Raw genomic sequence first — 23,317 nt, forward strand, 5'->3', positions numbered from 1 at the left:
TGAATCGCCAAAAATGGCCTGGTGATTAAAAGAGTAAAACCTTCCGGGGCTGAAGTGGTTAAATACCACCAAAAGAAAGCTCTATTTGTGGAAAAAAAAAGGACATCAACTTTATTTAGATACAGCGTTTCTCGACCGCGCAATTGTCAGTTAAAGTAACGCAGTGCGGAATTGCAAAAAATGGCCTGGTCATTAAGGGGGCAAATCCTTCCGGTCCAGAAGTGTTTAAGGGGGGGTAAATCTTCCGGAGGTCAAGTGGTTAAACATGAACGTGCATTGCTATCAATTTTCGCAACAACTTCGACAATACAGAAGAAGTCCATTGTAAGTGATGAAGTGCTCCTCGGTTTGGCGGTAATCCGCTCTTATTATAGTCCTGATCATATCCGCTCCATCCTGGAATTAGCACACGTTTCGGGGCCGATGGCCTCTATTGATATCTGGCCTCCTCCGCTGGGGAACACAAGTGTGCACACTTCAGCCGAGCTGCAGAGGTACTTGAGACCCGATAATAACCTGAGATTGCTGTTCCTGAGAAATGAACAAGCACAACAAGGGCTCAGCGAGGAGATGAGTCCTATTACAGCTAATGTGCGGAAAGTGCTTCGAGATACGTTGGCTCTCCTATAGTGAGTCATCCCGAGGAGTATATTGATTAATCTGAGAAGTAAACAGTTTATGTAGGAGATGAAAATATGGCGGTTACCAGTGCGGGGCGGGTCAGGGTGACAGGCGCTAACACCCATTGCAAACACTTTGGAGCTGAAGTCCGGACAAACTGCTAAATACATGTGTAGAGCACCCCCTTCTGGACCGGAAGATTTTCCCCCTTAATGACCAGGTAATTTTTTGCAATTCGGCACTGCGTTACTTTAACCACTTAAGCCCCGGAAGATTTTACCCCCATTCCGACCAGGGGGTATTTTGCGATTCGGCACTGCGTGACTTTAACGGACAATTGCGCGGTCGTGCGACGCTGTACCTAAACGAATTTGACGTCCTTTTTTTCCCACAAACAGAGCTTTCTTTTGGTGGTATTTGATCACCTGTGCGATTTTTTGATCACGCGCTATAAACAAAAAAAGAGCGTCAATTTTGCAAAAATAGCAATATTTTTCACATTTTTTTATATGAAATTCCCCCCAAAAAAAATTTAAAAATCAAAATTTTTTAACATTTTCGGTCAATTTGTTTTATGCTACCTATGTTTGGTAAAAAAAATCTCAAAAAGCGTATTTTGATTGGTTTGCGCAAAAGTTATTGCGTTTACTAACAAAGGGAAAGATTTTTGTCATTTTTGTTGTTTTTTTTAACGCGTAATGGCGGCGATCTGCGATTTTTATTGCGGTACTGCGACATTGCGGCGGACAGATCGGACCCTTGACTGACATTTGTGACACTTTTGGGGTTACCAGTGACATTTCTACAGTAATCAGTGCTATATATATGCACTGTTACTGTAAAAATACACTGGTAGTGAAGGGGTTAACTTTATTTGGGAGGGAGGGGCTGTGTGTATCCCTAGGGGCGTGCTTTCTACTGTGATTGGCTGTGGCTTGAGCTGTAAGGACACTGATCAACGGATCTACATACTAGATCCGAGTGATCAGTGTCTTTACAGCGAGGAGAATGACAGGTGGCTTGTTTACACAAGCTGCCTGACATTCTCCCTCTCCCCCGCCGATCGCCGAGTGACCGGCGGACATCGGGTCCGCTGGTCACACGCGCGGGGGGGTCCGTGACCACGCGGGAGCGCGCCTCTGGCGGTGCGCGCTCACTCCCTAGACCCTCACAAGCTAGTGACGTAGCCCTACGTCACTTTGCCTGTGAGGGGCTGACTGCTGACGTAGATCGGCGTTAGGCAGTCGGCAAGTGGTTAACTGACAATTGCGCGGTCGTGCAACGCTGTACCCAAATAAAATTGATGCCCTCTTTCCCCACAAATAGAGCTTTCTTTTGGTGGTATTTGATCACCTGTGCAATTTTTATTTTTTTGCGCTATAAACAAAAAAATAGCGACAATTTTGAAAAAAAAACAAACAAACAATTTTTTTCACTTTTTGCTAAATAAAAAAAAAAAAATATATAAAAATCAAATCTTTTCATCCTTTTAGGGCTCTTTCACACGGGCTTTCCATGTGAGAGCTCCGCTGCGGTCCTTTTTTTTTTTTTTTTCATGGAGCGGATGACATTTCTGTCATCCGCTCCGTAGGTCCGCATATCATCCCATCCGTTTGCGGATGATATACGGACATAATGTAAGTCTATGGGGATTGCGGATGTCAGCGGATGACACCGCTGACATCCGATTTTCCTTCCTTTCCGTTTTTTGAACGGAGGAAAAAATAGGGTTCTGTTCCGTTCCAAAACACGGAACAGAACTGAAAGGAAGGAAATCGGATGTCAGCAGATGGTATTCCGCTGACATCCGCAATGCCATTCACTTACATTATGTCCGCAAATCATCCGCAAAAAAATAGGATGATTTGCGGACATACGGAGCGCCCGTGTGAAAGGGCCCTTAGGCAAATTTGTTTTCTGCTACATATTTTGGTAAAAAAAAATCCCAATAAGCGTATTTTGATCGGTTTGCGCAAAAGTTATCGCATCTACAAACTAGGGGAAAGAATTATTTATGTAATTTCTATTTTTTTTTTTTTTTACTAGTAATGGCGGCAATCTGTGATTTTTAGCAGGACTGTGACATTGCCCTTTTAATGACCAGGCCATTTTTTTTTATTCGGCACTGCGTTACTTTAACGGACAATTGCGCGGTCATGCGACCCTGTACCCAAATAAACATGATGTCCTTTTTTCCCCACAAATAAAGCTTTCTATTGGTGGTATTTGATCACCTGTGCGATTTTTATTTTTTGCGCTATAAACAAAAAAAGAGCGACAATTTTGAAAAAATATATATATTTTTCACTTTTTGCTATATAACATTCCCAATAAAAAAAAAATGTAAAAAATCTAAATTTTTCATCATTTTAGGCCAATTTGTATTCTGCTACATATTGTTGGTAAAAAATATGCGTATAATAAGCGTATTTTGATTGGTTTATGCAAAAGTTATTTGCGTCTACAAACTAGGGTAAAGATTTATTTATGTTATTTTTATTTGTTTTTTTACTATTAATAGCGGCGATCTGCAATTTTTAGCAGGACTGCAACATTGCGGTGGACAGATTGGAACCCTAACTGACATTTTTGGGGGGGGGGGGGGACCAGTAACATTACTACAGTAATCAGTGCTAACAATATGCACTGTTACTGTAATAATGACACTGGCAGGGAAGAGGTTAACACAAGGGCGATCAAAGGGTTAAATGTATGCCTAGGGGGTGTTTTCCAACTGTGGGGGGGGGGGGGGGGCTTATGGAATCAACACAGGTCCGCACCAGAATCGGATGGCACCTATGCGATCCTATGCCTGTCTGAACTGACAGTTCGCACTGCGATATGCGAACTGATCTGGGGGCGACGGTAACTTTGTATTGACACCCCCAGCGATTCGCATATGGCCGTGTGAACTGCCAGCGAGTCGGGTGCGATGCGGGAATCCACAGTAGATTCCCAGGGTTCCCGCGATCTGGTGCTAAAGCTGCAGTAATGTACAGTGCATAGCCTGTGCCGTCCCCCTGTTAATACTCTATTGCCAACCTTATTCCTGTCCCTTTAGCAGGGTGAAAGTAACTTTACACATGTGCAGGATAAGTGTCAGATTATTTCACCATGTTAAAAGGGCAGATTGGAATAATAATAATAATAAAAAAAAAGGGCAGCAATATATGGTTAGCATTACAGTGACTGTTATTAATTATTTATTTGTAGCACTGCCCCCTTGAGGACTGCTGGATAATACACTCTCGGGTCCCCCTGGGTTACTGTTGGCAATTTTGGCATTCACAGATTAATACTTTTTTTCTTGGCTCAGACAATGAACAGTCCAGGGGTTTGTAGTTGTTTTTGGTGTTTTATTTTAAATAGGGATGGGAGAAGGGAATAGTGCGATACTCCAAATTGAACTAATCACAATAGATGAGGACTTCTGTCTGAAGATGCAGCCCGGCTGCAGGTTCACCTTGCCACTAGATGAATTTAGGTTAAGTCTCTGTACAGATGACTTAGTTGGGTAGATTATCTTCAGGATACCTGCTTAGTAGCCTAGTATCCCCTTTCACTCCACAGACTGACACCCGTCCTCTGACTATCTGGCTACACTGGGGTGGCCCCCCTCAGGTCAGGTCCCTAGACACGATCCCCTGTACTCACTATACTGTTTTTTGAGGGTCTCCAGTGTCTCTACCCCTCCAGTCAGTTCTCCCGGACCTCTGGGTTCAGTTCCTTTATTCTGGTCCCCAGGCCAACCACCTGTGACAACGTGCCAATGCTACAGAAGAGGTGGCAGCCGCCACCCTCCCTCCGGGACTCTGCTCACCAGCCAAAGACCCCGCAGCACATGTGCTCCTGACTTTTATATAATATCCCATAATGCACTGAGACAGCCAGTCTCTACCAATTACTGGGACTGTATCAAAGCCTGTGTACTCATTGGTCAGGTTTGCTCCCATTGTCCAACATGCTTCCCTATTGGACCAGTATGAAACACTCCTCTAGACCAGATGAATCACACACTGAGCACACTGAGCAGACCTCACTCACAGATCCTGCTCTCTGATAGGCAGAAAGCAATATAGATTTCCCTGCTGCCCCTCTGATAGGCAGACAGAGCCAAAAACTATTCTCACTCACCAGCACCTACCTAGGAGGGGGCTACACTCCACCCCCCGCCAAACCGAGCCATGTCCTCACCAGCACCTACCTAGGAGGGGGCTACATATTAATTATTATTAATATTATTAATAATCCAGCTTCACTAAATTAGTCAAAGCTCTAAAAAACGATCCATGTGGCAGAATGACAGAACGGGGGTCTTCCTATGTAAACAAAGCAGACAGCTGTTCTGTCAGGGAGGAAAAGAGAGATCCCTCTTTTCCTCTAGTGCATCCACTCCCCCTACAGTTAGAAAGCACTCCCTAGGAGCACACTTAACCCCTTGACTGCCCCTGATGTTAACCCCTTCCCTGCCAGTGTCATTTTTACAGTAACAGTGCATATTATTTAGCACTGATCACTGTGTTGGTGTCACTGGTCCCCAAAAAGTGTCACTTAGTGTCAGATTTGTGCGCCGCAATGCCGCAGCCCTGCTAAAAATCATTGATCGCCGCCATTACTAATAAAAACAAATAAAAAAAAATAAAAACCTCCCTGAAATTAGTTTTAGCAGGTTGGGATGTCTGCAGAGAGCAGTCCGTAACTTTGTTTTTTCATACTTGAAGATAGGATGGGTGACACAGCTCACACTTTCCCTGAAATTCCTCTCTGTGGTCACTGATCCCAGAACCACCTCTCCAGGCACTGCCAACCCACCTGGCTGCAACTGCCCCTTTTACTAGCCCTCCAGGCTAACTTTCCCCCCACAGTCCTCCAGACTGACCCTCTCCCCACAGTCCTTCAGACTGACACTTTCCCCACAGTCCTCCAGACTGACAGCCTCTCCCCACAGTCCTCCAGACTGACCCTTTCCACACACTCCTCCAGACTGACCCTCTCCCCACAGTCCTCCAGACTGACACTCTCTCCCCACAGTCCTCCAGACTGCACACTCTCCCCACAGTCCTCCAGACTGACACTCTCTCCCCACAGTCCTCCAGACTGACACCCTCTCTCCCCACAGTCCTCCAGACTGACACCCTCTCTACACAGTCCTCCAGACTGACACCCTCTCTCCCCACAGTCCTCCAGACTGACACCCTCTCCACACAGTCCTCCAGACTGACACTCTGCACACAGTCCTCCAGACTGACCCTCTCTCCCCACAGTCCTCCAGACTGACACCCTCTCCAGTCCACACAGTCCTCCAGACTGACCCTCTCCCCACAGTCCTCCAGACTGATACCCTCTCCCCCACAGTCCTCCAGACTGACACCCTCTCTCCCCACAGTCCTCCAGACTGACACCCTCTCTACACAGTCCTCCAGACTGACAGCCTCTCCACACAGTCCTCCAGACTGACACTCTGCACACAGTCCTCCAGACTGACCCTCTCTCCCCACAGTCCTCCAGACTGACACCCTCTCCAGTCCACACAGTCCTCCAGACTGACCCTCTCCCCACAGTCCTCCAGACTGATACCCTCTCCCCCACAGTCCTCCAGACTGAACCTCTCCACACAGTCCTCCAGACTGACAGCCTCTCCCCACAGTCCTCCAGACTGCACACTCTCCACACAGTCCTCCAGACTGACAGCCTCTCCACACAGTCCTCCAGACTGCACACTCTCCACACAGTCCTCCAGACTGACCCTCTCCCCACAGTCCTCCAGACTGATACCCTCTCCCCACAGTCCTCCAGACTGACCCTCTCCCCACAGTCCTCCAGACTGACCCTCTCCACACAGTCCTCCAGACTGACAGCCTCTCCACACAGTCCTTCAGACTGACACTCTCCCCACAGTCCTCCAGACTGACACATGAGGACGGCAAACAACCATTTTTGTTGTTGCTGTCAGGTGTAGATACTCTGCTCAGCAACTGGTCCCCATTTTTCTCCTTCATGTCTCAATTTTCATATGTTTTTTGTGATTTTGCAATAGTGATTTACAGCAGCGGATGCATGTGGTGTGCATGTTTTTAGTGACTACGTAGTCAATTTCTTTGGGTGGTGTGGTGGAAGGTTCTTTGTCTATTTTAGCTCCCTTGTTCCTGAATTCAATAAATTTAAATTTTATATTTGGAACTTTTGTGGGTGCATTTTTTGGAAAAATTACACAGTTTACACCTCTATACTCTACAGGATATGACGCTTTTGGGCATTTCTGTCTATATGCCCTTTTCTTTTTCTTTTTATGAGGTGGCCTGCCCCCTGCCAGCCTCTTTTTGCTGGGGATTGGCTGGGGCCCTCATAAATATTTTAAACAGCCCCTCCTAGCATCCACCAACTATATCTGGAAGCTTCTCCAAGGTTCCAGAGCACAGGGGGAGGCACCAGAAGAGCTGTCTGAATGAGTCATCCAGTCTTCCTGAGTCACTTATCCCAGACCCAGATTCATAACCCAGGCCTGGCTCTCAGCTAGGCCAATTTGACTACACCAAAAACTATGTATACCTAGCACACTAGCTAAAGGGTGCTACACATGGATTAAATATACAAATATGGGGGCGGAGCAGGGTGGGGGCACAGACAGGGGAGACAGATGAGAAGGGCAGAGCAATGTGCAGGAACCAACAGGGGAGATAGGTGAGAGGGGTGAAGTAGAGGGGGGGGGCACAGACAGAGAAGATAGGTGAGAAGTGTGGAGCAGGGTGCAGGCACAAACAGGGGAGACAGGTGAGAGGGATGGAGCAGGGTGCAGGCACAAACAGGGGAGACAGGTGAGAGGGATGGAGCAGGGTGCAGGCACAAACAGGGGAGACAGGTGAGAGGGGTGCAGCAGGGAGCAGGCACAAAGAGGGGAGACAGTTGAGAGGGGTGGAGTAGGGTGGGGCCACAGACAGGGAAGGCGGGTGAGAGGGGCAGAGCAGGGTGCAGGTTCAAACAGGAGACAGGTGAAAGGGGTGGGGTCACAGACATGGAAGACAGGTGATAGGGGCAGAGCAAGGTGCAGGCACTAACAGGGGAGACAGGTGAGAGGGGTGGAGCAGGGTGCAGGCACAAACAGGAGAGACAGGTGAGAGGGGCGCAGCAGGGTGCAGGCACAAACAGGGGAGACAGGTGAGGGGGCACAGCAGGGTGCAGGCACAAACAAGAGAGACAGGTGAGAGAGGCAGAGCAGGGTGGGGGTCCCAGACAGGGCAGACAAATGAGAGGGGCAGAGCATGGTAAAGGCACAAACGGGGGAGACAGGTGTGAAGGGTGGAGTAGACAGGGAAGACAGGTGAAAGGGGTGGAGCAGGGTGAGGTCATAGACAGGGAAGACAGGTGAGAAGGGTGGAGCAGAGTGGGGTCACAGACAAGGAAGACGGGTGAGAGGGATGGAGCAGGGTGGGGCCACAGACAGAGAAGACCAGTGAGAGAAGTGGAGCAGGGTGGGGCCACAGACAGCTGAGAAGGGTGGAGATGGGTGGGGTCACAGACAGGGAAGACAGGTGAGAGGGGTGGAGCAGAGTGGGGTCACAGACAGGGAAGACAGGGGAGAGGGGGGGAGCAGAGCGGGGTCACAGACAGGGAAGACAGGTGAGAGGGGTGGAGCAGGTTGGGGTCACAGACAGGGAAGCATAGGTGTGCGCAGCCTATTGCATTAGGGTGTGCACCCCAAAGTTTAAATACACATGCATGTGTTTGCCTACATGTATATGGCCCCGGTACATTACTCTCCCTGCTGGCAAAGTGAAATAGATGTGTGTGGCACTTCTCTTATGGCAGAGCAGGTCCGAGGGAGATCTTTCCCATCTCCTCACTGGCAAACAGAGTGATAATGCTAATGTGCCCTAGGTGATTAGGGTGTGCCCAGTCACACCCGGCACACCCTGTGCGCACGCCTATGCAGGGAAGACAGTTGAGAGGGGTGGAGCAGAGTGGGGTATTAGACAGGGAAGACAGGTGAGAGGGGTGGAGCAGAGTGGGGTCTTAGACAGGGAAGACAGGTGAGAGGGGTGGAGCAGAGTGGGGTCTTAGACAGGGAAGACAGGTGAGAGGGGTGGAGCAGAGTGGGGTCTTAGACAGGGAAGACAGGTGAGAGGGGTGGAGCAGGGTGGGGGTCACAGACAGGGAAGACAGGTGAGAGGGGTGGAGCAGAGTGGGGGTCACAGACAGGGAAGACAGGTGAGAGGGGCGAGTAAGAACACAGAATGATTGGACACTCACAGCAGCAGTAAAGATGTAGAGGAGGGACAGGAAAACAAGCAGGTGAAACACAAAATGAGCCAGAGAACAGAAGATGGGATCTCACAGATGGACATTGGCCATTGAAGGCTCATATAATTCATACAAAACGTCTACAAAATTATTTTAAAAATGTCCGTAAAATAAACACTTGAATGGGTTCTAGAAGCCCTGTGGGAAGCCTGCTGGATCTAGCTACCAGAGACCCACAGTGGTACCGATCCATTGTTCTCCTTGTCCGGAGTCGCTGTTTAATCTCTGCATTGAATAGTGTGGCCAATCACGTGGCCCGTCTTCCACCCGGACATCTTATACAACGTGATCTGGATGAGAGCAAAGTCTTTGTTCTGGCAGGGATCTCCTCCATTCCTCGTCTCTTCCCCGAGTGTTGCGAATTTCGTGCTCTCAGGCGATCAGTTTCATCCAGCGAAGAACAAAGTACAATTAGAGGGCTTTCCACAGCGATAGAAAAAAAAAACATCAAAGGAATTGCCACCATAACAATAAATTCAGATTTGAAGAGAAGCGTGTCTCGGCTAATCTGCCCCCCTTCCAAAGGAGAGTGATTGAACAGACGCACACCTTACAGTTTAATAGAGAGCTCGATGCATTTGTGTTCAGTATATCTTATGGGGGGGGAGGATATCAAGAAATGTCTAGGAGGCATCACAAGTACCATGCACATAGACACAGAGAGGGGGATAGTAGAGTGCCAATCAATGCGGAATGTTTGACACTTACGTGTTACTTTTATTCATGAGTATTACCTTCATTGGGTGTATTTATAAAGAACTCACAGAACCATTCACCCGGTGAAAGTGCGTGTACATTCATTCTGTGCGAGTGGGGCAAAAGAAAATTAATGTTATTGGGCTATTTCCTGTGCATGAATGTGTTTCATTGAATCAAAACAGAAATTACTTATTTGGCCACTAGATGGTGCTAAGTATCATACTTTACGCTTAGCGGCCGAACAGGAATTAGCTATGAAACTTAGCACCATCTAGTGGCTATATATAGTATTTTACACTTTAAGTCAATGAAAAACATTCATAAAGCACAAGGAATTGTTCCTTCTTTCTTTTATTTTCTTTCTCTCTCTTTCTTTCCCTTTTTTCTTTTCCCTTTTCTTTTATTTTCCCCAGAATGAAAATTTAACTTTTGCTGGGTGAATGACTATGCAAACTCTTTATAAATCAACCCCAAAATGTATGTCCACACATGACCCAAATTAACTTCTAAACTTTTCTCTGCCCCCCTCTAGATCATGTCCCAGTATTATTTATTTGTTTTTACTTTCTTCGAGAAACTGTTTTTTTTTTTTTTATCACTTCCTGTGACATCATCACCAGGCTTTTGAGATTATGGCAGGAGCAGCTGCTGAAAGTTCAGTCCCCATTGATGTAAGCATGGCCCCAGAACTACATCTCCCAAGAGTCCAGTCCCTATGCACAGTGTCTGGGCAGAAACCCCTCATAATGGGCACAGCAGGTGTAGAGACCCGGGACCTCAGCACAGGGATGGTGGGAACCCCTCATAATGGGCACAGCAGGTGTACAGACCCAGAAACTCAGCACAGGGATGGTGGAAACCCTCATAATGGGCACAGCACGTGTACAGATCCGGGAACTCTGCACAGGGAAGGTGGGAACCCCTCATAATGGGCACAGGAGGTGTACAGACCCAGGAACTCAGCACAGGGATGGTGGAAACCCTCATAATGGGCACAGCAGGTGTACAGACCCAGAAACTCAGCACAGGGATGGTGGGAGCTCCTCATAATGGGCACAGCAGGCGTACAGACCTGGGAACTCATCACAGGGATGGTGGAAACCCTCATAATGGGCACAGCAGGCGTACAGACCTGGGAACTCAGCACAGGGATGGTGGAAACCCTCATAATGGGCACAGCAGGTGTACAGACCTGGGAACTCAGCACAGGGATGGTGGGAACCCCTCATAATGGGCACAGCAGGTGTACAGACCTGGGAACTCAGCACAGGGATGGTGGGAACCCCTCATAATGGGCACAGCAGGTGTACAGACCCGGGAACTCAGCACAGGGATGGTGGGAACCCCTCATAATGGATACAGCAGGTGTACAGACCCGGGAACTCAGCACCGGGATGGTGGGAACCCCTCATAATGGGCACAGCAGGTGTACAGACCCGGGAACTCAGCACAGGGATGGTGGGAACCCCTCATAATGGGCACAGCAGGTGTACAGACCCGGGAACTCAGCACAGGGATGGTGGGAACCCCTCATAATGGGCACAGCAGGTGTACAGACCCGGGAACTCAGCACAGGGATGGTGGGAACCCCTCATAAAGGGCACAGCAGGTGTACAGACCCGGGAACTCAGCACAGGGATGGTGGGAAACTGCCATTCCACTCCCTGACAGCGAGGTGTGAGGTTGCTGATTCCTTAGCTCGTGTGCTTCCAGAAGCCAGGGGCTAGAGTTGTTTCTCTGCCCCAGGAGGGATGCTGGATCCTGGGGAGGACCCCGGCGGGGGCCCCCTGGATAGGCCTGAGACTAGGCCTCAGACTATGGAAGACATGGAGCTCGGCCCAAGGAGGGGTGAATCCCTATCTACCTTTAGACGGAGGATTGTGGACAAGCTGACAAGGATTGAGAAAGAGGAGGAGAAATTGGCAGCTTTAAAAACTGAATTTAAAAAGAAAAAGTTGTATTGTGCCAAACTGTACAGTAAGAAGAGACCGGCTCTGAGGCCTGAATTAAAGGACTTGGAGCAAGCTTTGAGGAAGCAGAAAGAGTTGGTGAGCTCTCTGAAGGAAAGTAGCGGAGCTTTTAAGGAAAAATACAGGAATGAGGAACGTTTCAGCCGTATGAGGAGAGGAGCCGTTTCCAGCATGGAGAGTGACCCAGCCAGTGAAGAGATGCAGGTACCGACAGAGTCAGCAGAGAGTGAGAAAGTAGGCCCGGAGGATGAGCCCAGCTCTTCAACACCTCAGACATCTGCTGAGCCCCCAATGGCGGAGGCCTCTGTCTCCCTCCCTCTGCAGCAGCAATGTGGAACATCTGAGCAGGAGGTTGAGGGGGGTACTGGCATGTTGGAGTTCATCGCTGAGCTGGAAACCCCTCTGGATGGAAGAAAGTTACATTTTTCTGCGGATTCCTCAGATGAGGAGATGGATACCGTTCCTCGCCCTATGAAAGAGAGACCTGTGGAGAGAGGAACATTCACCATGAAGCCTGCAACAACCAGGAGGAAGTTTGATCCCACCATCAACCATGACACTGCAGAGGTAACAACACAGCAAGCAGGTACAGTGTGTGTGCAAGGTGGTGATGTGAACTTTAATGACAATGTGCTTGCTGAGGGTTGTAGTGCTATGGGCTGTCAGCCCACACCCATAGACAATGTGCAGCATGCAGTGCAACCTGATGCACCTGCTAAAAAAACTTTAAATGCGATTGGTGGGAAAACTGAAAATAACTTTGAGCTTTTGGTTGAAGTGTCTGCAGAGAGGAGCACCACGGACATTGCAAAGGCTTTTCCTGACCCAAATAAAGCTGTTGTTCCTGAAAATGGTGCAGGAGATGCTGGGAGCAGTAGTGCTACAACTGTTGGGGATTCTGCAGTAAAAAAAACTGTGATTGAACCCAGGAAAGCAGCTGAGTGCTTAGAGAAGGGGGAGGGGGTGGGTCTTGTCTCTGCTGCTCCAAAGACTGCAAGGGATGTTTCAGGCTCCTTGTCAGCAGGTGTGGCTGTGTCTAAGGACAATGCTGTAATTACTGGTATGTCTGGGAGGAAAACCTATGCTGGTGCTGCTACAGGATCTGGTAGGGGGGAGCATGGAAATGGTTTATCTTCCTCACTATTTAAAAGGAGGAATGTGGTTCAGCTCAGATGGGAAGGCGAAGGTATTCCCCCATATAGGAGAGCTGTGGTTGATAAGATTCTGCAGATGGGGTTTAGACCCGAAGATATCTTCGCCCTGATCAGTCCGACCGGCTCCTATGAGTATGATTTGTCCTTTATCCGTCCGGAGTCTTTGGACATATTTTGGGAGAAATATGAGCATGTGTGTAGGAGCCTGCCGGACTGGAGAGGGCTCATCCCCAAAGTTGTGTCACGTCAGCCACTTATTAAAATGGTGACGATTCTTGTGCGCAATGAGTCCATACCACAAGGGGATTTATCTGTATGGCTGAGGAGATATGGAGACATCCTGAGCCCCTTACACAAAATTATGGATGACCGAGGAATATGGACGGGGGGATGGTCTGTGCAGCTAAAACTGAGGGTTATTGATAATGTCATCCAGCATCTGCCATCCTCAGCTTTCCTGGGGAGGGACAGACTGACCATCTTCTATCCAGGCCAGCCAAAACTGTGTAATAAATGTGGGGATAAAGGGCACTTTGCATCCTCCTGTCCAGTGATGAAATGCTCTCTGTGTCAGGATTTAGGGCATTTGGCAAAGGATTGCAACATTATAAGGTGCAACTTGTGCAATTCGGTTGGGCATCCTTATAGCCAGTGTCCCGAGGCAATGCATAACCAGCCTGAGCTCATGAGAGAGTTCTTCCGCCTGGACATGGAGGATGCTCAGAGCTCAGCAGCTAGGGTGCCTGCGATTCCCTCTGAGTCTGTGCCAATGCCCAGTGTGCCTGTGTCTTCCCAGTCTGTGCGTTTGCCTAGTGTGCCTGTGTCTTCCCAGTCTGTGCGTTTGCCCAGTGTGCCTGTGTCTTCCCAGTCTGTGCGTTTGCCCAGTGTGCCTGTGTCTTCCCAGTCTGTGCGTTTGCCCAGTGTGCCTGTGTCTTCCCAGTCTGTGCGTTTGCCCAGTGTGCCTGTGTCTTCCCAGTCTGTGCGTTTGCCTAGTGTGCCTGTGTCTTCCCAGTCTGTGCGTTTGCCCAGTGTGCCTGTGTCTTCCCAGTCTGTGCGTTTGCCTAGTGTGCCTGTGTCTTCCCAGTCTGTGATTTCCCAGTGTGTCAGTGTCTTCCAAATCTGTGGCGCCCCAGTCTGTGCGTTTGCATGTATCAGTTACCGAGAATGTGTCCAATCCTTCTGTGTCTATGTCCTCCAAAATTGCAGAGGCCGCAAGAGGTGCTGATGCAGGGGCATCAAGTGCAGTGCCAGTCCCACCCCCTCGACATTTCAGGGCTTCTATTGGGGACCAGGGGATGCAGAGGAGTGGGGAAAATGGTGAAGAGGCTGGCCTGGTGGCAGATAAGGTAAGGGAGAGTGGGGGTGAAGGGGAGGCTAAGAGTGGGGAGACTGTAATTTGCAGTTTGTCCAAGGATGATGTGGAATGGTTGGAGGAGAAAAGGAAGAAGGGCAAAAGAAAAAAAAAAAGGTGTTCAGTTGCCCAAAGTCCTAAGGTTTTGCCCTTGAAAAATAAGTTTGGGGTCCTGTCAGATGATGACGATGAATGGGACTCGTTGAGTACGGCGTCTTCTATGGATGATGAGTCCCAGGGTGCATTGAAGCGCACTGGTTCTCCAGGGAGAGAGAGTAGTCAGGCTAAGAAACGGCTGCCTCAATTATCCTAATGGCAGTTCCCACTCCGTTAAAAGTGGCAACCATTAATGTTGCCAGCTTAAAATCAGTGAGTGCTCGTCATATGGCCTTATTTTTGCTCAGCGAGTTTGATGCTGACATTTTGTTTTTGCAAGAGACCCATCTCAGTAATCTGGCTGATATACATCTGGCAAAGAAGGAGTGGAAGCGTGGTCCCTCCTTTTGGTCTCTTGCGGCCGAGCCTTACAGCGGGGTTGCGGTCCTTTTTTCCGGTATGGTAACATGCCGACGGGTAATTGAGGTAGAGATTGGGAGATGCATGATTTTGGATGTCTCTGTGAGGGGGCAGGACCTGCGCCTGATTAACATCTATGGTCCCCAGACAAAATGGGACAGGAAATGCCTCTTTACAAAGATTAAGCCTTTTCTTTTTACGGCTCAGCAGGTTATCTTTGGAGGTGACTTCAACACCATTACTAGGCCTAAAGACAGGAGAGGTTTCAGAGATAAGCTGGGCTATGACAGCCTTTTCCTAAATGCAATGGTTAGGGAAGCAGGTCTGGTAGATGTGCACATTAAGCGCTGCCCAGACAGCACGGGGTTCACTTTTCAGCGAGGTAATAGTCAGAGTAGGATAGATAGGTTTTTTTTAAAGGAGGACTCTGCTTTTTCGGCACCTGTTTGTCGGGCAGTGGAGTTTTCTGATCACTGTATTCTATATTTGACTCTGAATGCCTCAGGCGTGCCACCTAGGGGGAGGGGTATCTGGAGATTGAATTCGGCCCTCCTGGATGACGAGGAAGTAAGACAATCCTTTGAGGAATTTTTTCAGGCACAGGTAACTATCCTAGACTTTTGCAACAGTAAGTCAGAATGGTGGGAGCTTATAAAACAGCGGACTGTTAGGCTTTTCAAGGCCATAGGGAGAAAGAGACAGCAAGATAAGTATATCACCTACCAGCGTTTGCGGAGGAAACTTGACCGCCTTGTATCGAATGGAGGAGATTCTGGGGCGATCTCTGAGGTGAAGCTCCTCCTGAGGACCCATCAATATGACCGGCACGCCTCTTTGGTTCAGGAAAGGGACTATGGGAAATACCATTCGCTTGACCCTTACCAGAATTGTAAACAGAGCGTAGCAGTTAAGACGGTCAATGGCCTGAAGGACAGTACGGGCTCTCTGACGAAGTCTAGGTCAGGGATCCTGGAGGTCGTCAGGTCATACTATGCTGATCTCCTGGGAGGAAAGAACCTTGATCGGACAGGGATGTTGAGTTTTTTGGACTCTACGCCAGGTCTGGAAAATATTGTTCCTTTGATGAATTTGACAGATGAAATCACTGCAGATGAGGTGATCCAGGCTATTGATAAACTAGCCATCAGGAAAACGCCAGGGCCAGATAGTTTGACAGCCGAATTTTATAAATGTTTTAAGAAGATCCTGGCTTCACTCCTTGCGGAGGTTTTTAATGGCTGTTTGCATGAGGGTTCTCTCCCTCCTTCCATGAGGCAATCTGCAGTGGTTCTTCTGTCAAAGGGCAAAGATCCTTCGATGATTGAGAATTGGCGCCCCATTAGCCTTCTTAATGTCGATAGAAAGATACTGGCAAAGATTTTTTTCTGGCGATTATCATCAGTGGCAGGCGATTTGTTATCCCATCACCAGCACTGCGCAATCCAGGGTAGAAGCACTTTCTCAGCTGTGTTAGCTGTCCGGGAGGCCTTGGAGCGTTGTAGGGCTGCTGGTTGGGGTAAATATCTGCTGACATTGGATCAGGCTAAGGCCTTTGATAGGGTTAATCATGAGTACCTATGGCTCCTTCTTGGCAAGTATGGCCTGGAGGGGGGTTTCATTGATTGGCTCAAGATTTTGTACAAAGGGGCTGAAAGCTTTCCTCTGGTTAATGGTTGGGTTGGGCAGCCCTTTGTGGTTGGCTCAGGTGTGCGTCAGGGGTGTCCTTTGAGTCCTCTGCTATATGCGTTTGCAATCGACCCCTTCATTAGAAGGCTAGAGAGTGGACCATTGTGTGGGGTACCTTTGGGCATCGCTGGTGAGCCTCCTTTGAAGGTTGTGGCTTATGCTGATGACGTTTCTGTTTTTGTCTCTGGGACTGGGGAAGCGCAGGAGGTGGTCTCAGTGACAAGGCAGTATGCGGAAGCATCAGGTTCAAAGGTCAACCAGGACAAGTGTGAAGCTTTCTGGATGGGTGTGGAAGGTGAGAGCTTTGTTCTCCCGGATGACTTCCCGGAGCCCCAACAAAAAATTAGAGTTCTAGGCATTGAATTTGGCCCAGGTGACTATGGTCATGCAAATTGGGTGAGCAGGCTGGAGAATGCCAATGCCAAGGTGGCGAGCTGGAAAAGTTGGCGGTTTTCCTTAAGGGAAAAGGTTGATCTGATCAAAGGTTACCTGATTCCAATTTTTCTGTATGTCAGTTTTGTCTGCATTTTGCCAGTGTCTCTCTATACCAGGATCTATAGTTGTTTCTTCCAGCTGTTATGGGGAAACAGAATAAACCTTGTCAAAAGGAGTGTGACTTATCTTCCTAGGCGGGAGGGTGGTCTAGGAATGATCAACCCTGTAGTCTTTTTCTCTCTGATGTTTGTAAAGTACAACCTTGGTAACATGTTGGCAGAGAGACCGCCTGGGTGGGTTGGTATTTTCCAGTCCTGGTTTAGGCCCTTTCTGCGAAACTGGGAAAATGGTGGGCCAGTGAAAAGCCTGAGGGTCAAGCATGATAAGCTCCCGACTTATGTTGCCCCGTGTTTGAAAATACTTCGGCAGTGGCAAGTAACGGCAGGGGAGATCAGATCTCTTCCAAGGAAACTTCTTGAGAAGCGGATCATGAGCTCTGTTTTTTGCGAACCACTGGCCTTAAGGGATTGCCCAAGCCTAGTTTTGGGGGAGGGTTTGCGTTTGATTAATTTGGAGAGAATCCCAATGAAGTTTAGGGATCAGGCTTGGCTCGCTTTCCATGGAAAACTATATGTGAAGGGCAACCTGAAGTTTCTCTCTGTGAGTGATCGTGGCTGCCCGAGAGTAGAGTGTGGAGGTGCGGTGGAGTCCATGGATCATTTTTTGCTTCAGTGCCCTTTTAATATAGAGGTGTACAAGAGGGTAGGGAGGGCTCTGAGTGTACCCTTCCTCCCCCATATGAGTTATGCAGAGTGGGTGTATGGGGCATTCCAGACTCGCCGGGATTATGATTTGGAAACACTTTTTTTAGTTAGTGTAGTAGTCCGTTATTTCACGTGGAGTGCACGGTGCCAGGTATCCTTACGGAGTAAAATCCTCCCTGTTGAGGTGGTGGTGCAGAACATTCTGGGTGAGGTTGGGAAGATTCGGGGTCTTGAGAAAGACAGGTGGCAGCAGGAGGCCTGGATAAAGGCGTGGAGGAATATCAGGACTCTGTAGCTGCTGCCTGTTGATCTCGGGGTGTGCGGCTTTTCTTTCTGTCCTTGCTTCACTCCCCTAGATTTTCAGATAAAATATATTTTTGATAAAAGGCTACATGCATGGTGACGGTGATGTTCCTTAGTCTGGCTCTCTCGTAGGGTTTATGCTGTGCGCAATTTGGTTTATTTATTATGTTCTTGTTTGGTTTTTGGTTTTGTATAGTTATATTTAATTATTTTGTAAATATGTTATTTATTAATTTATTTATTATGGTTTTATTGTATATAAGTTGTTGTTTGTAAGATTTTTCAATAAACAAAATTAACCCCTCATAATGGGCACAGCAGGTGTACAGACCCGGGAACTCAGCACAGGGATGGTGGGAACCCCTCATAAAGGGCACAGCAGGTGTACAGACCCGGGAACTCAGCACAGGGATGGTGGGAACTCCTCATAATGGGCACAGCAGGTGTACAGACCCGGGAACTCAGCACAGGGATGGTGGGAACCCCTCATAATGGGCACAGCAGTTGTACAAAACCAGGGGCTCAGAGATTTTACCCAAAAGAGTCCTCAAGAGATGGAAAAAACCTGTTGGGTGGTTAAACTCTTCAGAATCCGCTAAACTCTGGAATATTGGTTTTGGGTGGAGAGAACATTGCAAGATCAAATTTCAAACCTTTCTTTATTGCTTTTTATTTAGGACGGGTATGAAAATACAGGAAGAGTTGTGGCTTTTCTTGCAGCCTTCTTTGCAAGCATATCGCAGGTAAGTTGCAGTTTGTAGCATTTTGTAGATGAGATTTCTTTCTCTCTCCTTATATTATATCCCCACACCTGTATGAAGCTTCCTGTGAAGATAATATACTGTAAGTAATGTGATGAGGACATTAGAGTGTGAGCCTTCTTGGGACAACACCTGTGACCGGCTCAGAGATCTCTGTACAGCACTGCGGTATATGTCAGCACTATAAGAACGTATAATAATAAAAATGTGTGACTGTGGGGGAGAGGACATTAGAGTGTAAGCTCCTCTGGTGACTGGGGAGGGGGGTGTATTAGAGTGTAAGCTCCTCTGGTACAGTGACTCATGTGACTGGCTCAGTGATCTCTGTACAGCACTGCGGTATATGTCAGAGCTATATAAATGTATAACAATAGTAATATTAGTGTGTGACTGTAGGGGGGCATTAGAGTGTAAGCTCCTTGGGTGCAGAGACTGATGTAGGTGGCTGCATGTTCTCTGTACAGCACTGAAGTATATATCAGCGCTATATATATATATATATATATATATATATATATATATATATATATGTGTATTATAATAATAATAGTGTGTGTGTGTGTGTGTGGGGGGGGGGGGGGGCATTAGAGTGTAAGCTCCATGGGTGCAGAGACTGATGTAGGTGGCTGCATGTTCCCTGTACAGGGCTGCAGTATATATCAGCGCTATATATATATATATATATGTATTATAATAATTATAATGTGTGGGGGGGGCATTAGAGTGTAAGCTCCATGGGTGCAGAGACTGATGTAGGTGGCTGCATGTTCTCTGCACAGTGCTGCAGTATAAATCAGCGCTATATATATATATATTTATGTATATGTGTATTATAATAATAATAGTGTGTGTGGAGGGGGGGGGGGCGCATTAGAGCGTAAGCTCCTCTGGTACAGAGACTGATATGACTGGCTCAGTATTCTCTGTACAGCACCACGGTATATGTCAGAGCTATATAAATGTATAATAATAATAGTGTGTGACTGTGGGGGGGGACACGTTGTACGTTTTTGCTTATTAAAAATCTTACAAACATAATAAAAACATATTTACATATATATATAAAATATATAAAAATATAAAATAAACAAAAATAGCTTACATCAGCATAGAAACAGAAAACTGCTTTTTTTGCCATAAAAAAAAAACAAGGAAAACTAAATATACCAACCAGACAGATTTTCATATTATTATCATGATTTACTCAACAAAGCCCTGACCTCCACCTAAACACCCCCTCAGGCTCAGAAACGATCACACATTGATCCCATGCATGCAGCCTTTTTCCAAAAATCCAATCTTTTAAAAAAATCTAGGGGACGTGAAAGGACAGAAAGAAAGGCCACACACCCAGAGACTGACAGACAGCAGCTACGGGGACCTGATATTCCTTCATGCATTTGTCCAGAGTCCCGGCCACCACCTGTCCTTCTCAAGACCCCGAATCTTCCCAACCTCAACCCAGAATGTTGTGCACCACCACCTCAACAGGAAGGATATTTTTCCGAGTGGAAACCTGACACCATGCATTCCATGTGAAGTAACAGACTACTAAGCTAACTAAAAAAAAAAAGTGTCTCAAAATCAAAATCCTGATGTGTCTCAAAAGACTCGTACGACCACTCCGCATAACTCAAGCGGGAAACGAAAGGGATACCCAGAGTCCCACCCACCCCCTTATAGACTTCTATATTAAAGGGGCACTGAAGCAAGAAATGATCCATCGTCTCCTCCACACCGCCACACTCCACTCTTGGACAACCACGCTTCTCTGCAGAGCGATGCTTCAAGTTGCCCTTCACATAGAGTCTGCCATGGAACGAGAGCCAGGCCAAATCCCAAAACTTTAAAGAGATTCTCTCCAGATTAATCAAACGCAGACCCTCCCTCATAACAAGGCCTGGGCAATCCCTCAAGGCCAGTGGCTTGCTAAAGGCAGATTTAACAACCCTCCTCTCCAGGGCCTTCCTAGGAAGAGACTTAATTTCCTCGGCCGTCACTCGCCACTGCCAAAGCATCTTCAGGCACAGGGCAAAGTAAGCCGGGACCCTCAGGCTTTCCACTGCCCTTTATATATAAGCTCTTCTGGTACAGAGACTAATGTGACTGGCTCAGTGATCTCTGTACAGCCCTGCAGTTTATGTCAGAGATATATAAATGTATAACAATAATAACAGTGTGTGACTGTGGGGGGGGGGGGGGCATTACATTGCAAGCTCTTCTGGTACACAGACTGATGTGATGTATAGCAGTATGCATCACATCTATATAACGGTATAATAGTAGTGTGTGACTGTGAGGAGACATTAGAGTGTAAGCTCCTTGAGTGCAGAGATTCATGTGACTGGGGGGGGGGGGGGGGTATTAGAGTGTACTGTTCTCTGTACAGCACTGTGGTATATGTCAGAGCTATATAAATGTATAATAATAATAGTGGGGGGGGGGGGATTGGGATATTAGAGTGTAAGCTCCTCTGTTACAGAGACTGGTGTGACTGGCTCAGTATTCTCTGTACTGGTGTGACTGGCTCAGTATTCTCTGTACTGGTGTGACTGGCTCAGTATTCTCTGTACTGGTGTGACTGGCTCAGTATTCTCTGTACTGGTGTGACTGGCTCAGTATTCTCTGTACTGGTGTGACTGGCTCAGTATTCTCTGTACTGGTGTGACTGGCTCAGTATTCTCTGTACTGGTGTGACTGGCTCAGTATTCTCTGTACTGGTGTGACTGGCTCAGTATTCTCTTTACTGGTGTGACTGGCTCAGTATTCTCTTTACTGGTGTGACTGGCTCAGTATTCTCTGTACTGGTGTGACTGGCTCAGTATTCTCTGTACTGGTGTGACTGGCTCAGTATTCTCTGTACTGGTGTGACTGGCTCAGTATTCTCTTTACTGGTGTGACTGGCTCAGTATTCTCTTTAATGGTGTGACTGGCTCAGTATTCTCTTTACTGGTGTGACTGGCTCAGTATTCTCTTTACTGGTGTGACTGGCTCAGTATTCTCTGTACTGGTGTGACTGGCTCAGTATTCTCTGTACTGGTGTGACTGGCTCAGTATTCTCTTTACTGGCGTGACTGGCTCAGTATTCTCTGTACTGGCGTGAATGGCTCAGTATTCTCTTTACTGGTGTGACTGGCTCGGTATTCTCTTTACTGGTGTGACTGGCTCAGTATTCTCTTTACTGGTGTGACTGGCTCAGTATTCTCTGTACTGGTGTGACTGGCTCAGTATTCTCTGTACTGGTGTGACTGGCTCAGTATTCTCTGTACTGGTGTGACTGGCTCAGTATTCTCTTTACTGGTGTGACTGGCTCAGTATTCTCTTTACTGGTGTGACTGGCTCAGTATTCTCTGTACTGGTGTGACTGGCTCAGTATTCTCTGTACTGGTGTGACTGGCTCAGTATTCTCTGTACTGGTGTGACTGGCTCAGTGTTCTCTGTACAGCACTGCGGCATATGTCAGAGCTTTTTAAATGTATAATAATAGCATGTGATTGTGGAGAGGATTTTAGAATGTAAGCTCCTCTGGTGCAGAGATTTATATGATTGTCTCAGTGTTCTCTGTACAGCGCTGCAGTATATGTCAGAGCCATATAAATATATGATAGTGTGTGACTGAGGGGGGACATTAGATTGTAAGCTCCTTGGGTACAGACACTGATGTGACTGGCTCAGTGTTCTCTGTACAGCACTGCTTTATATGAGCTATATAAATGTATAATAATAATAGTGTGTGATGGAGGGGGGGGGGGCATTGGAGTGTAAGCTCCTCTGGTGCAGAGACTGATATGATTGTCTCAGAGATCTCTGCACAGCCCTGCGGTATATGTCAGAGCTATTTAAATTATAACAATAGTAATATTAGTGTGTCACTGTAGGGGAACATTAGAGTGTAAGCTCCTCTGGTACAGAGACTGATGTGACTGGCTGAGTGATCTCTGTACAGCACTGCGGTATATGTCAGGGCTATATAAATGTATAATAATAATAATGTGTGATTGGGGGGGGGGGGGGCATTGGAGTGTAAGCTCCTCTGTTGCAGAGACTGATGTGATTGGCTCAGTGCTCTCTGTACAGCACTGCGGTATATGTTAGAGCTATATACATGTATAATAATAATAGTGTGTGACGGAGGGGGGGAGGACATTAGAATGTAAGCTTCTCTGGTGCAGAGACTGATGTGATTGGCTCAGTGCTCTCTGTACAGCACTGCGGTATATGTCAGGGCTATATAAATGTATAATAATAGTGTGTGACTGTGGGGGGGACATTAGAGTGTAAGCTCCTCTGGTGTACTGTACAGCACTACAGAATATGTTAGAGCTATAAATCATTGCTATAAAAGACTCATTTGGAGCAGGATGACACTTTTTTATTTATTTCTATGTTCAAAGTTCTTGTCTTCTTACAACTCTTCCTAATAAAATAGCAAGCCGCAGCAAATCATTTTATTATTTCGGAATCTTCTCACGGACTGCACATGCCTTTAATGTAAAGATCTGACAGCGCCAGCGGCTAATTGCCATAAATCTGATGTATGTCAGTGAGGATTAGTGTTGGTTTAGCGCTCTGTAAAGGATGCCGTTTATTGCTGACTTGCAGTTTTGTTATAACAAGATTTCATTAATCTGTGCCTGAAAATATCAGATGGTGATGTACCCCCCCCCCCCCTTTCCCCTCCCTTCCCCCTCCCACGCCATCTAAGAGTCAAACTTCTTTAACTAGCTGTTTGACATTTAGTTTGCTCTGTTCTCAATTG

The 23,317-nt window shown here is 47.3% G+C and overlaps 1 protein-coding gene across 1 annotated transcript in view; it reads left to right on the top strand.

Moving 5' to 3' along the window:
* SEC22C (SEC22 homolog C, vesicle trafficking protein) overlaps window positions 1-23,317 on the top strand; it is a 52,759-nt gene that overhangs the window by 24,522 nt on the left and 4,920 nt on the right. The window contains exon 7 of the mRNA XM_082259272.1: window positions 18,475-18,540. Within this exon, the coding sequence (XP_082115398.1) occupies window positions 18,475-18,540 (66 nt within the window). The remainder of the gene's footprint in view (window positions 1-18,474; window positions 18,541-23,317) is intronic.

Source organism: Pelophylax lessonae, assembly GCF_965119305.1.
Source record: "Pelophylax lessonae genome assembly, chromosome: 5".
Taxonomy (NCBI): Eukaryota; Metazoa; Chordata; class Amphibia; order Anura; family Ranidae; genus Pelophylax; species Pelophylax lessonae.